Genomic DNA, 14,902 nt, shown 5'->3' on the forward strand with positions numbered 1-14,902 from the left:
GCATCAGTTCTAATAACACTGTATTGTAATTATATTTCAATGCAATACTATACAGCAGTGGTTTTCAGTGATGTACACCCTGTGAACCATCCATCCATCATCTTCCGCTTATCCGAGGTCGGGTCGCGGGGGCAGCAGCCTAAGCAGGGGAGCCCAGAATTCCCTCTCTCCAGCCACTTCGTCTAGCTCTTCCCGGGGGATCCCGAGGCGTTCCCAGGCCAGCCGGAAAACATAGTCTTCCCAATGTGTCCTGGGTCTTCCCCGTGGCCTCCTACCAGCTGGACGTGCCCTAAACACCTCCTTAGGGAGGCTTTCGGGTGGCATCCTGACCAGATGCCCGAACCACCTCATCTGGCTCCTCTCGATGTGGAGGAGCAGCGGATTTACGTTGAGCTCCTCCCGGATGGCAGAGCTTCTCACCCTATCTCTAAGGGAGAGCCCCGTCACCCGGCGGAGGAAACTCATTTCGGCCGCTTGTACCCGTGATCTTATCCTTTCGGTCATGACCCAAAGCTCATGACCATAGGTGAGAATGGGAACGTAAATCGACCGGTAAATTGAGAGCTTACAAATATACAAATAACTAAAATCTTGTTGAAAAATAAACAAGTGGTTCAATTATAAAGAAAGATTTCTACATATAGAAGTAATCATCAACTTAAAGTGCCCTCTTTGGGGATTGTAAGAGATCCATCTGGATTCATGAACTTAATTCTAAACATTTCTTCACAAAAAAAAGACATCTTTAACATCAATATTTATGGAACATGTCCACAAAAATTCTAGATGTCAACACTGAATATTGCATTGTTGTATTTTTTTTTCACAGCTTATGAACTTACATTCATATTTTGTTGGAAGTATTTTTCAATAAATATTTTTATAAAAGATTTTTGAATTGTTATTTTTAGAATATTAAAAAAAAATCTCACATACCCCTTGGCATACCTTCAAGTACCCGCAGGGGTACATGTACCCCCATTTGAGAACCACTGTCTTATGGTTCATTGTTTTTATCTAGAGGCGGACATAGAACCACCTTTTTAGACATCCATCCATCCATTTTCTATCGCTTATTCCCTTTTGGGGTCGCGGGGGCGCTGGCGCCTATCTCACATTTGAAGAAAAAGTAATGAAAAACAATCAAATAACCACATATTACTAAATATATGTGCTTGTATGTTACATTTGTGCACACACTCCTGTCTAACTCGACGTAGTGATGCAAAACAAAAGGCCTCACATTCATGTAAGGAGCATTGAACGTTGCCATGGCTACCAGTGACATCACATTTAGAGCCCAATGTGGAAACTGTTTTTTCCCCCACTGCAAGATTACTGTGAGATCCGCCCACCTCCAGCGAAGGGCAGAGACGACATTTGCATGCGGTGCAAGAGCACCTCCCTCCGCGCTGTGCAAAGGCAGATTGCCCGACTCCTCCAACCGGACTTTCCTCTTTTGTGCTGCCCGCAGAGAAGGAAGTAGCACCGCGGCATTCGCAGCGCTAACGACCGCCGACTCCCAAAACTTTTTACGAACTTTTTGTTCCTTTGAGTTGTCTTCAATCCTCACAACGATGTCGTTGAAGACAAACCGGCAGACCACCACGACCACCTACCGGACCATGAACGTGGCCTCGCCCTCGCCGGAGCCGATGAGCGGCGGCACGGTGCTGACGACGACGGCGACTCGCTCGGCCTCGCCGATGCAGTACACCGCCGTCAACGGCAACTACAGCACGCTTCGCTACCTGGTGCCGATGCAGCCGACAGTGCAGCAGCAGTCGTACGTGCTCATGCAGCAGCCCATCATGCAGCAGCCCATCATGCAGCAGCCCGTCATGCAACAGATGGTGTCGCCGGTCTACCTGCAGGGCGTCCAAGGCTTGAACGTCAGCAGCCTGGACCTGCTGCAGCAGCAACAGGTGAGGTTACGGTCGGTCACTTGCATGGTCCTTGAACGTAGCACGCTTTTCTTGTTAATGCACTTTATTGTTACACATTTTAGCTATCTTAAAAAGTACATTCATAGGTACACCTGCTCGCTCTACAACTAATCTTCTACACTTTTATTTCCGATTTCTAAAAATTAAAATTTTATTGGATGTGCGTTTTGTACAGAAATAAAATCATGGAAAATTAATTAAATATGTTTTTAGTGCAAAACATTTTTTACATCCAACCACTTGCATGGTCCTTGAACGCAACACACGTCTCTCGTTAATGCACTTTATTGCTCCACATTTTAGCTCTCTTAAAAAGTACATTCATAGGTACACCTGCTCGCTTAACAACTAATTTTCTACACTTTTATTTCCGATTTCTATAGATTAAAATTTAACTGGATGCGTGTTTTGTACAGAAATGAATTCATGGAAAATTAATTAGATGTTTTTAGTGCAAAACATCTTTTACATCCAACCACTTGCATGGTTCTTGAATGCAACATGCTTTTCTTGTTAATGCACTTTAATGCTATACATTTTAGCTCTCTTAAAAAAAGTACATTTACAAGTTCACCTGCTCACTCTACAACAAAATGTATACACTACTATTTACAATGTTTATAGTTTAAAATGTATTTGGATGCATGTTTTGTACGAAAACAAATGAATGGAAAATTATTTTTTTAATGCACTTTATTGCTATACATTTTAGCTCTCTTAAAAAATGTACATTTACAAGTACACCTGCTCACACTACAACAAAATGTATACACTACTATTTACAATGTTTATAGTTGAAAATGTATTTGGATGCATGTTTTGTACGAAAACAGATGAATGGAAAATTTGATATTTTTTTAATGCACAACAATTTTTACACCCAACCATTTCTATAGTCCTCATTAGGGCCGCAGGTAAGCTGGAGCCTACCCCAGATGACTCTAGACTGGTCAGCGCAATTTTAACATAAGTTTATAAATCTTTGAAATGATGTGTGACGTAGTCCTATTGTGTGTTCATGTTTGAAATAAACTAAACTCAATGAATCAATCGTCTTGAAATAACTCCTGCCAGGATTAAAACCTAATACTACTACTGCCTTTCAAGACAAGCACCAACACTGTACATCATTATATATTTTTATCAGTGAAGGAGCAGGGAAGGGCTAGGAATACTTTATTGCTAAACATTTTAGCTCTCTTAAAAAAAGTACATTTACAAGTTTACCTGCTGACTCTACAACAAAATTTATACACTACTATTTACAATGTTTATAGTTTAAAATGTATTTGGATGCATGTTTTGTACGAAAACAATTGAATGGAAAATTAATGAGATGTTTTTTTTAGTGCACAACAATTTTTACATCCAACCATTTCTATAATCCTCATAAGGGCCGCAGGTAAGCTGGAGTCTACCCCAGATGACTCTAGACTGGTCAGCGCAATTTTAACATAAGTTTATAAATCTTTGAAATGATGTGTGATGTAGTCCTATTGTAAGTGTGTTCATGTTTGAAATAAACTTAACTCAATCAATCGTCTTGATATAACTCCTGCCAGGATTAAAACCTAAAACTACTGCCTTTCAAGACAAGCACCAACACTGTACACCATTATATATTTTTATAAGTGAAGGAGCAGGGAAGGGCTAGGAATACATTGGGTAGAATTTCTTATTAGGCACCCTGTCATTTATTAACATTTCCCATACACTTTTTTCATGCATGCTCTGCGTATTGGGAGGGGAGGTCCTGATGAAATTGTGCCAACAAAACTGTTGCATGCATATATTGTACATTGCAGGTTTAGCCAATAAGTGTATTACTCACGCACATTTATATGGAAAGGAAATGTAGGAATTCTGCAATGTCAGCCTCAAAAGTTGGACATAATCTAATAAAATTGAAATGAAGTATAATTAACGCCCTGTTAGCATTTACTTGGTATAAATAAGTTTGTGTATAATTCATGTTAATTACATCCTATCTTGCATGCTAATTTATGTCATATGGTTATCATCAAACTTATGCTCTTTGACATTACTTGTACCCTAATGTTGTGACATAACAAAAAAAAGCCAAAGAAAAAAAATAATTATTTAATTCTTTAATTTTTTAAAATTTCTTTTGAGATTAAGTCTCATGGTATTTGCCATTGTGTATACATAGTGGAGACTAAATAACTTAGATTTATATCGCGCTTTTCTAAACACTCAAAGCGCTCACAGGGAAGTGGGACTCAACATTCATTCACACCTGGTGGTGGTAAGCTACATCAGTAGCCAAAGCTGCCCTGGGGTAGACTAGCTAGCATTCACGTGGTGAAAGTACATTTGTGTATTAGGGATGTAGCGATATGAACATTTTATATTTAGGTTGTTGTCACCAACATTATCATGGTACTCATTGCTCAAAAAGTATTCATAAACTCATAACAATTAAATACAATAAAGAAATAGCCGCAGCATATGCTGTCTTGGCAGCATAAATTAGTTCTGTAATAATATTGTTCTGGCCACTTAAGAGTCAAAATATTTTTATGTGTTTAAATATGTATATCTTCTTTGTTTTAATTTGTACAAGTTTTTGTTTTTTTAATGATAAAGAAAAAAATGTGTTTTTAGTGATGTCTTACAAATTCACTTCCTGTTGTCATATTGATCGATCTCTATGTCTCAGATATCACAGCTTGTAGGCTTAATGTGCACATTTAAATATCTTAGTTGCTCAAACAGTTAACGTTTAATGTCTATACACCGCAAAAGATTTGCCACTAGCCAAGATTTAAAATGTTTTTTCTAGAAATTTCCCTTGCCATTTACTTATTTTAGCATTAATAACTATATTTTATCTATTGTAGTTTAACAATTTCAAAATAACTATTCAAATAAAATATTTTGGATTGCCCCACATAGAAAATCTTGTTTAAAGATTCTACAACATTCTGAGGACGCTTAATTGAACAATTGCAAGTTGAATAATGCTTGTTTTCAGAATAAAATAAGTATTTCATTCTTAAAAGTCTTGCTAATTTCGAGATATGCAAATCCTTATTTAGGATGTCTTATCAAGTAAAATTAAATGGCTGCATGGACAGAAAACCTCACTAGTTTTTAATATTTATTTTTCTAAATTCTAGTCTTTTTACCCTATATTTTGTGAACTCTTTATTGCAGTGTACAAGTTTAGATTGGAGATTGACGTTAATGTCTCTTGTTTTCATGTTAGCAGGGTTTCACGATAATTAAAAAAAGTAATACAAACTGTGGGAAGTTCTACCGCCGTTTAGCATCATATCGTTTAGGTTTAGATTCCTTTTGTGTATGTAAATAATGTTGATCATATTATTGTAGTTAAATCTTCACAGCCTCGCCAAGGAGGCTGTAAGTTACATTATAGATATTTTAAATGTTTTCTTCTTTGTACCGTAATGTGGGCGTGTCACAAAAAAACGCCAAAATTGCTGCGTTAATTTCTTTAATACTAACTGAGATAAAGTCAAACAGGATTTGCTAAAGTTAGTTTGAACTGTAATATACGATTTAAAATAAGTTTGGTTCGACTTTTTAGGTTCCGCTTTAATGCAGATGATATTGTAGGTCTTTTTTTTAGCTCTGTGTGTGGGTGTTCAGATTGTGAGCGCGTGCAAAGTTTAGGTTGGTGGACATTTTGGCTCTGTCTTTGCATGTGTTTTGTGGAGCCATTTCTGGAGCGTCTGTTTTTGTGTCGTAATGTGACGCATGCTTAAAAAAAGTATTTGGTGTTGGGTCTGAATGCATGCGTTTCCCAACACGTTGCTTTGACTTGTGGCGACCTATCGTGAGAAATAATCTGTCGTCATGGTGGAAGTTACTAGCAGTGATGTATCTGTTTTACCCGATGGAGTGAATTGAAAAGTCACATGGTGTCCATCACATTCCAATGAGCTCTTCATGACACATTGAAGGTCCTACACATGCTCCTAGATTGACCTCACTAACTTTTTGGCCTTTCTTACGAAGTGCAACTCTGCTTTCTGTACTTTTGCTTCAATTTTTTCCTGTCTGAATTTCTAATTGTTGGTGCAGCAATAATTCCTTTCCTGTTTTTGTTCACATTTTGTAAAGCTGCTTTTCATCCCAACAGTTTTCCTCACCCGTTGACGTTTGTTCTTCTGTTTGAGAAACTGAAGTTGTGAGAGAGCGAAAGCGCCACACCCCACATTGACTGCCAAGGTTGCACACCTTAAAGTTTAACGACAGAAAAAAACAAACATTCTTTGACTCGGTTGGATCAGCCCATTTTGATTGCATTGGTCAAAAGTTAGGAGGCTTGGCTAATAAATCTTGTCTAGAAAATACTCAGCTTCAGTGTACACGTCATTAAATTATCAAGTATAAATATAATACATTATTATTATTATTATTATTAAATACAATACCTTGTATTTAATCCTATAATTATAGGGAAAAATGAATTAAGGTCCTTATGTGGACAAGCGGTAGAAAATGGATGGATGGATGTGTTTATATATGTAATGTATATTTTTTTAATACCGTATTTTTTGGACTATAAGTCGCAGTCTTCTCCACAGTCCAGCCGGGGGTGAGACCCGGCCAAACCAAAAAAAAATAAAAAAAAATTATAGTTTTGCCAAGTCTCACCCCCGGCCAAACTACAAAAAAAAAAAACGCGACTTATAGTCCGAAAAAATACGGTAATTTAAAAAAAAAAAAAAAAAAAAAAGTAATATACTGAAGATACATTTAACTTTACTAATATGGACAATATAACTCAAAACATTAAAATAAATAATACATCCATCCCATCCATTTTCTACCGCTTATTCCCTTTCGGGGTCGCGGGGGCGCTGGCGCCTATCTCAGCTACAATCGGGCGGAAGGCAGGGTACACCCTGGACAAATCGCCACCTCATCGCAGGGCCAACACAGATAGACAGACAACATTCACACTCACATTCACACACTAGGGCCAATTTAGTGTTGCCAATCAACCTATCCCCAGGTGCATGTCTTAGGAAGTGGGAGGAAGCCGGAGTACCCGGAGGGAACCCACGCATTCACGGGGAGAACATGCAAACTCCACACAGAAAGATCCCAAGCCTGGATTTGAACCCAGGACTGCAGGAACTTCGTATTGTGAGGCAGACGCACTAACCCCTCTGCCATGACATGTATATGCAATATTTAAAAAGGTGTTAAATGACAGTAAAATGATAGAACATATTCAATACATCCATCTTCTACCGCTTGTCCCTTTTTCAGGGTCGCAGGGGGTGCTGGAGCCTATCTCAGCTGCATTCGGGCGGTAAAATATGTGTCTGGATCACCCATTAAATTGAATTAATATGTTCAATATATAGTGATGATAAAAAAAACATGTACAATCATAATTATACAACTATTTTACAATGTTTTCTTACTTATCAAAAAGGTATTTAAACCCACAGTATTTTCTAATGCGTTCAATACTGAAAGATATTAGTTATAAAAATTCCAATTACATTTATTTTGACCACTCATTATAATAAATAAATGGGTTGTACTTGTATAGCGCTTTTCTACCTTCAAGGTACTCAAAGCACTTTGACATTACTTCCACATTTACCCATTCACACACACATTCACACACTGATGGAGGGAGCTGCCATGCAAGGCACCAACCAGCACCCATCAGGAGCAAGGGTGAAGTGTCTTGCTCAGGACACAACGGACGTGACAAAGTTGGTACTAGGTGGGAATTGAACCAGGGACCCTTGGGTTGCACACGGCCACTCTCCCACTGCGCCACGTGATAGATATAAAATTGTATTATTATATCTATCACATTTTACATTTAGTTAAAATACTTTAATATAATGTTTTGTTGGGAATAATGTTACCGCTTAAAATATATTAAAACACATTTATTTGGACAGGTATTGGCTTAATTTTTATAAAAAAAGTATTTCGCAAGTATTTCATAATTTGTTGAATAACTGAAAAGATTTTAAAACATTTAATTTATTTACATAATTTTAAGTAAATCCATTTGAAGCACTTAACAAATTGTATGAACATATTTAATAATACATTGATTCAAAAAAACGTTAATATATTGTTAGAAATAATACTACTTCCTAAAATATGATAAAATGCATTTATTTAGAGAGGTATGGGCTCAAATGTCTTAAAAAGTATTGGAACACTTAAGTGTTTTGTACTGTGTTGAAAATTGAAAGATTATATTTATAATAGTTCCAAGTAAATGTACAGTGGGGCAAAAAAGTATTTAGTCAGCCACCGATTGTGCAAGTTCTCCCACTTAAAATGATGACAGAGGTCTGTAATTTTCATCATAGGTACACTTCAACTGTGAGAGACTGAATGTTTAAAAAAATTGAGGAATTCACATTGTAGGAATTTTAAAGAATTTATTTGTAAATTATGGTGGAAAATAAGTATTTGGTCAACCATTCAAAGCTCTCACTGATGGAAGGAGGTTTTGGCTCAAAATCTCACGATACGTGGCCCCATTCATTCTTTCTTTAAAACGGATCAATTGTCCTGTCCCCTTGGCAGAAAAACAGCCCTGAAGCATGATGTTTCCACCCCCATGCTTCACAGTAGGTGTGGTGTTCTTGGGATGCAACTCGGTATTCTTCTTCCTCCAAACACGACGAGTTGAATTTATACCAAAAAGTTCCATTTTGGTTTCATCTGACCACATGACATTCTCCCAATCCTCTGCTGTATCATCAATGTATCCATTTTGGTATAAACTTAACTCGTCATGTTTGGAGGAAGAAGAATACTGAGTTGCATCCCATGAACACCATACCTACTGTGAAGCATGGGGGTGGAAACATCATGCTTTGGGGCTGTTTTTCTGCCAAGGGGACAGGACGATTGATCCGCATTAAGGAAAGAATGAATGGGGCCATGTATCGTGAGATTTTGAGCCAAAACCTCCTTCCATCAGTGAGAGCTTTCAATGGTTCACCAAATACTTATTTTCCACCATAATTTACAAATAAATTATTTAAAATTCCTACAATGTGAATTCCTGGATTTTTTTTCACATTCTATTTCTCCCAGTTGAAGTGTACTTATGATGAAAATTACAGACCTCTGTCATCATTTTAAGTGGGAGAACTTGCACAATCGGTGGCTGACTAAATACTTTTTTGCCCCACTGTATTTGGACCACTCAATAATTGTATTATTTTAAACACATTTTACATATTTAAAAACAATATTTAACCCATTTTTTAAAAGGAATATAAATACTACTTAACATTTATTAAAATGCATTTATTGTAAGATGTACTGGCTTAGATAACAGTATTTTGTAATGTGTTGAATATTGAAAAAATATTTAAATATTAAAATAGAAAATATTAATTATAATAGATTATATTGAAAATAGTTCAAAGTAAATATATCTGGACCACTCATTAAATTGTATTAATATATTAAAGACATTAAAAACATTTTTAAAGCAATTTTTTTGTTTAAAAAAACGTGCAGTACTTTGCAAGTGTATGAACAAGTAAAAACCACATGGACAAAAAAAAAAATGAAACATACCTGGCAGCAATGTTGTTATAGTAACACTCTGCAGGAAAGACAAGTTCTTATTGTGTTCTCTTTAAGGCGCTAGGCTTTACAAACCGAATGCAGTTCATTTGCGTCTTGTGCTTTTGAATAACGATTGGAAAGCAAACCTTTGCACGGTACAGAATAGATACTTCCGGTTGTCACGACAGAGCAGAGGCTGCCAGGTGAAGCTGTAAAGTTGCTGTGATTGTGCAAAGAAAACTAGTATAACTAATTCAAGGCGTTTGAGGCCAGTAACATTCTTCAAGTTGTTGTTGTGCCGCCACTCGGCCCTGAAAGGCTAATTATGTAACACAGTGTGGAATTTGGCAACAAGTGTGCTTAATTTAGTGTCTTTCTAGTCTCAAAAAACTTTTGTTTAAAGGCGAAAGCAAAATAAAGCCTACAAGGGAAGTATACACTACATTCAAAATAATACAAGCTACACCACTGTGGTTGCACTTAATGGTGGAGGAGTATTCTACTGCATCATACTGAGAGCTACCTTTGATATTTTGGCCTCAAAATAGTGAAATTATGGTCCTTTCATGAGCACAAAGGTGCATCAGCCATCGTTTAAATGATCAAAATTATTTGTAGTGTATTGGATTACTTTTTAAAATCAATATTATAGCTACACATGAAAATCTAAAGTCAAGAGTTGCTTATAAAAATGAAAGTTTGGAGAAAAAAAGCACATCATCAGTCACATGTTAGAGTTACATGACTTTTACAGAATGTATAGTAAATAAAAAATCGGAGTGCCGCAATGCTCCATTCTTGAACCTTATTATTCAAGTTATTGTTATTATTAGTTATTGTTTAAATTTTTTTGTATTAAAAATAAAATAAAGTAAACAAGTAATACTAATTCAAAATAATGTAATCATTTGGATAAAAAATTTAATAAAGTTCAAATTGTTGTTACAGCAAGTGTCACAAACACCTGTAATAAAATAATGAAAAGCACATTAAAAACATTTTTACTATTTATTATTATTATTTTTTTAAAGTAAAATAAAAATACTCTTAGTTTTTTTTGTTGAATAAATATGGGACGAAACGGTCCTTTTTAAACATGTTTACTATTGTTTTGAATGTATAGGGTCAATTAACTCTTTGTATTAATGAATAAAACATCTTAAAATATTTTAACTAACAACTAAATAAAATAAAAACTTAATAAATAATAAAAGTGAGTCTTCAGACTAGGTCTCTTACATGTTTAGTTGTTTCGGGGCACACGTCATGTCTTCGTAGACGCACAAAATGCAGGTTGACTACACTGCTATTGCAGCCATCGGATCGTATTTTTCGCCCAAGTTCCCGTTGAAAAGAATCGTTTCGCACAAGGAATGTAGTTTCTTTAGCAAAAAATGTCATCGCCTCCTGGTGGCCCGGCATGCGTTTCACATCGGGATTGCTTTTGATAACCCACCCTCACCGCCACCCCCAACCCCTCTAATCGCGATCTTCTTGACAATGCTAAATGTAAACTGTGGTCAACCTGCACATCAGTGCTGTTTCTATGCCGCTAGTCAAAGCTCAAACAAAACTTGTTGACATGTAGAACTTGAGTGTTATTATGACAATGACAATAAAGGAATTGATTGATTGATATAACTTTAAAAAATGCACGTAAGAGTTTTCATTCGGCTGTTTTTGAAATGACTGACGGGGAGGTCTTCTTTTATAGCGGTTTAGTTTCATCGAGTGCTTAAAGGGCCGACAGTAAACACGTTTCCGGTCCATTAATTTAACAAAGCCGATCCATCCGAACGCACAACACTGTCTTCACTCAAACAGGAGAACAAAAATGTCTCAGTGCACTTTTAGTAGATGGGGGGGTTAGTGGAGTATGCAGCTTTCTATGAATATGCTTCTTTCTTCCCTCTTTTTGTCCTGACATCTCAGTGCGTGAGCAGGAACTCATCCTCACTGTTCAGCCTGTCCTCCAGTCCCACCAAGAGCCCCGAGCCCAGTGTGCAGGAGGAAGAGGAGGAGGAGGAGGAGGAGGAGGAGGCAAGAGACACGCACACGCACAAACACAAAAATACACTCAAGTTCAGATCCCCGTGCAAAAGACACCCTTTTAATTGCTGGAAAGATGGTGGAATCGGTCGTGTTTGTTTGGTTTTCTGCGGGTTTGTGTGGAGGATTAAACACAAAAGAAACACTGCATTCTCTTGATGCTGTCACAGCAAACTGTTTCATTATTATATTTCTACGCTGGACTTTAAATTATCTTACAAATGAAAATCAAGGAACATTAGCGCTCATTTAGATGTGAATGCTTTGTCTATAAGTTACAAGTTGACCTTTTATGGTCACAATTAATGTTCTGGGTTCCTGCGGGTGCTTGAAATGTTTGAAATTGCTCAAATTTGAATGTTGTGAGCTTTAAAAAGGTCACACATTTTTGGTTGGAGTGCTTTGAATAGGAATCTTCCGAACAACATGTTTGTTCATTTCAGTGTTTCTCGCACAGTTTTGTTTTTTAATGGAATTATAGCTCTTTATTCGGGCTGTGTGCAATGCAATACATACACGTTCCTCCTTTTTATTAGATTTTTCATTAAATTATTTTGTCATTGTCAATGTTATTAATCTGTTTTTGACCGGTCCTTGACCTGACCTGAATTTTACTGTATATGTGATCCTGACTTTTCTCTGTTTTGTGTGATTTGTTATTGTCGTTTGATTGCATACACTATACACTAACCTGTCTAGGTACTACAGCCGTTGGCTAAAACCTGACACATTAAGAAATTACATAATCATTCATTAATTTGTGCTGTCCTTATTTTAAATAAATAATTGAAAAGCGTGATTAATCATAAGTATACATCTGAATAATATTTATCAGCCATGTATTGTGCTTGAAAGACTTTAAGATCTGAAAGTACCGTATTTTCCGGGCTATAGAGCGCACCGGTATCGAAGCTGTACCCACTACGTTCATTAACACCGCAGTAAAACGGCTGATCAAACAAAACAGAAGTCATCGTCATAGACCCACTAGCTGCGGAAGTTAGCTCTCCAATCAGCTAAACAGACTTGTCGTCTTGGTGAATTTTTTAAAACTGAAACAATACAAAAAGAATGCCATTGTAAGTTAATAATACTAAGATACACTTGTAAACGTGTTAGCATATTTGCTAATGCTAACAACGCTAGCTTCAGTACGTTACGATAGCACGTACAAATATGCATGAAAACACTCATACAGACATCACACATGGGACGGTTTAGTAGGTCAGAATTGTTTAAATTATATTATAAAACTTACAAACGTTGATTGGAGCGATGAATGAAAAATCCTTTCAAGCAAAAACGCTATCGACGGATATACTTCCGGTTCGAGGAACGAAGCAGGAAGTACATTTTCAACACGCAGCACCCGCAGTGAGCGAATTCGTCCAAAAGATGGCGCCGTACAAACAATAACACATCTTTTCAGTGTCTGTCAGTGTTCTGTGAAAACAAAATTGTTGAATACAAAACATTATGGCCGTGAGCAAAGATAATTTAGCCGCACCCTTTTATAAGGCCGCAGGGGTTAAAGCGTTGGGACAAAAGTAGCGGCTTTTAGTCCAGAAAATACATTACCATTTTTTACCTCATGTTTCCGTGGATTAAAGTGAAGCAGAATGCATCAGTATTTGTGGTGTGAATTAAGAAAGAGTGAGGAATATGTTTCCAGATGATGCATGGAATGTTATGAATGAAAGACTGGATAAAAGTTTTCAGACAATTTTCTTATCCGATGGAATGCCATTGTGTCTTTTAAATGGTATGTGGGTAGAAATACTAAACATTTGCTCAGTTCTTGCCATTTAAAAGTTTGAAGACTATGTTATTTAAAAAAATGTCTTCAAACCTTTGACTGTTACTGAACTATGAACAATTGTGGGTGGAGTGTTTTAGTCGTTTTAAAGTTATTTTGAGGTTTTTAGCCTTGCATGTGTCAAATGGGATCACTCCCTGTATTCCAGAATTCTTGAATAAAACACTGACAGGAAAAAGGAGGTACTCAATGCAGGAGGACTGTGTGTGTGTGTGAGTGTGTACGTATACTTGTGTGTGTATTTACAGACACACACTCATAAGGTCCAAGCATGTGATTTTGTGAAGCAGGCACTCCACCGCACACGGTGTGAGTGAGACAAAGCATTTCAGGGTGTGTGTTGTGAGATCAAGGCGTGTCCGGCCACTTCCCAAACGTTTTTGCCGTGGGTGGGTACATTCCAAGGAATTTCAACCTGCGCGGTCTCGTATGAGATGGGTGTTGTCTAAACAAAAGCAAAGTGATTTGCTGTACAGCCGTTACACATTTTCTTGGACGTGACTAGGTTGTGAGGGTTTTCCAGGTCGATTACGCCTCCTTAATAGGCTTCAATGTCACATGACCAGTTGATATTCTTGGAGATTCTCGGTGAAGTTAGTCAGCATTATGCTATCTTGCTTCCATGTGCAATTTTTTCCGTCAGCTATTTCCTCTGTAGGTTTTTTTTTGGTTGATGACCTTTTGTTGTCACATTATCAATTCAACTTTGATTAACCTAACTGCAGAGAGTACAAGGCTCTATTAAAGGGAAGGGGTTTAATTTTTTATAAATATTTTTAAACAAAATTTTGTTACATTAATAATGTTTTTTTTTCCCTGTTCGGGTTTGGTTACCATGAATTGATTAACTTACCACGAATTGATTAACGTGGACCCCGACTTTAAGAAGTTGAACAACTTATTCGGGTGTTACCATTTTGTGGTCAATTGTACGGAATATGTACTGTACTGTGCAATCTACTAATAAAAGTTTCAATCAATTAATCAATCAAAGGTTGACACAGTACATCAATAACATTAAGTTTTGGCTTTATTAAAACATTTTGAAACGTCTACAAATTAAAATAAGTAAACACATTAATAAAAATAATATAGTTCTTGTGAAGCCAGAACAATATTTAATGTTTCCTTTGCCAAGAAAGTATGTTTGTTTGTCTATTTATGTCAAAAATACAACTTGGTTAAAACATGTTTGTGTGTTTATAAGTACTTTTTGAGTACATTTAACAATACTGCGATTATGTTGAAAACCGTTAAAATTTGTAACAATACTTTTATATGGCCATTTTATTTACTATTTTTCTTGTTTTTTTATTTAACTTGGATATTTAAAATGTTAAAATATACGAGATATACAAGTTTATTGCATTTGAAAGGGTATAATTGCATAATTATTACTATCTCTTATCAATAAATCAGAAGTTAATTTGGTCTCAGAATAATGTTGACGATAATATCGTTTGTCAATAATAATTAGAAGGTACATATATCGCTGAGCCAAATTTCCTAGACATAAATAATGGCACTCAAT

At 36.5% G+C, this 14,902-nt stretch overlaps 1 protein-coding gene across 3 annotated transcripts in view; it reads left to right on the forward strand.

Moving 5' to 3' along the window:
- Positions 1–1,413: 1,413 nt before the first annotated feature.
- The window catches only part of pof1b (POF1B actin binding protein), a 38,717-nt gene continuing 25,228 nt past the window's right edge, over positions 1,414–14,902 (forward strand). For 2 of the 3 annotated variants that reach the window (XM_061898849.1, XM_061898850.1), the window contains exons 1-2: positions 1,414–1,925; positions 11,439–11,546. In XM_061898849.1, coding sequence (XP_061754833.1) covers positions 1,578–1,925; positions 11,439–11,546 — 456 coding nt within the window. In that variant the 5' untranslated portion in view covers positions 1,414–1,577. The remainder of the gene's footprint in view (positions 1,926–11,438; positions 11,547–14,902) is intronic. The other variant, XM_061898852.1, reaches the window with a different exon arrangement.

This window comes from Nerophis ophidion, linkage group LG04 (assembly GCF_033978795.1).
Source record: "Nerophis ophidion isolate RoL-2023_Sa linkage group LG04, RoL_Noph_v1.0, whole genome shotgun sequence".
NCBI classification, from domain to species: domain Eukaryota; kingdom Metazoa; phylum Chordata; class Actinopteri; order Syngnathiformes; family Syngnathidae; genus Nerophis; species Nerophis ophidion.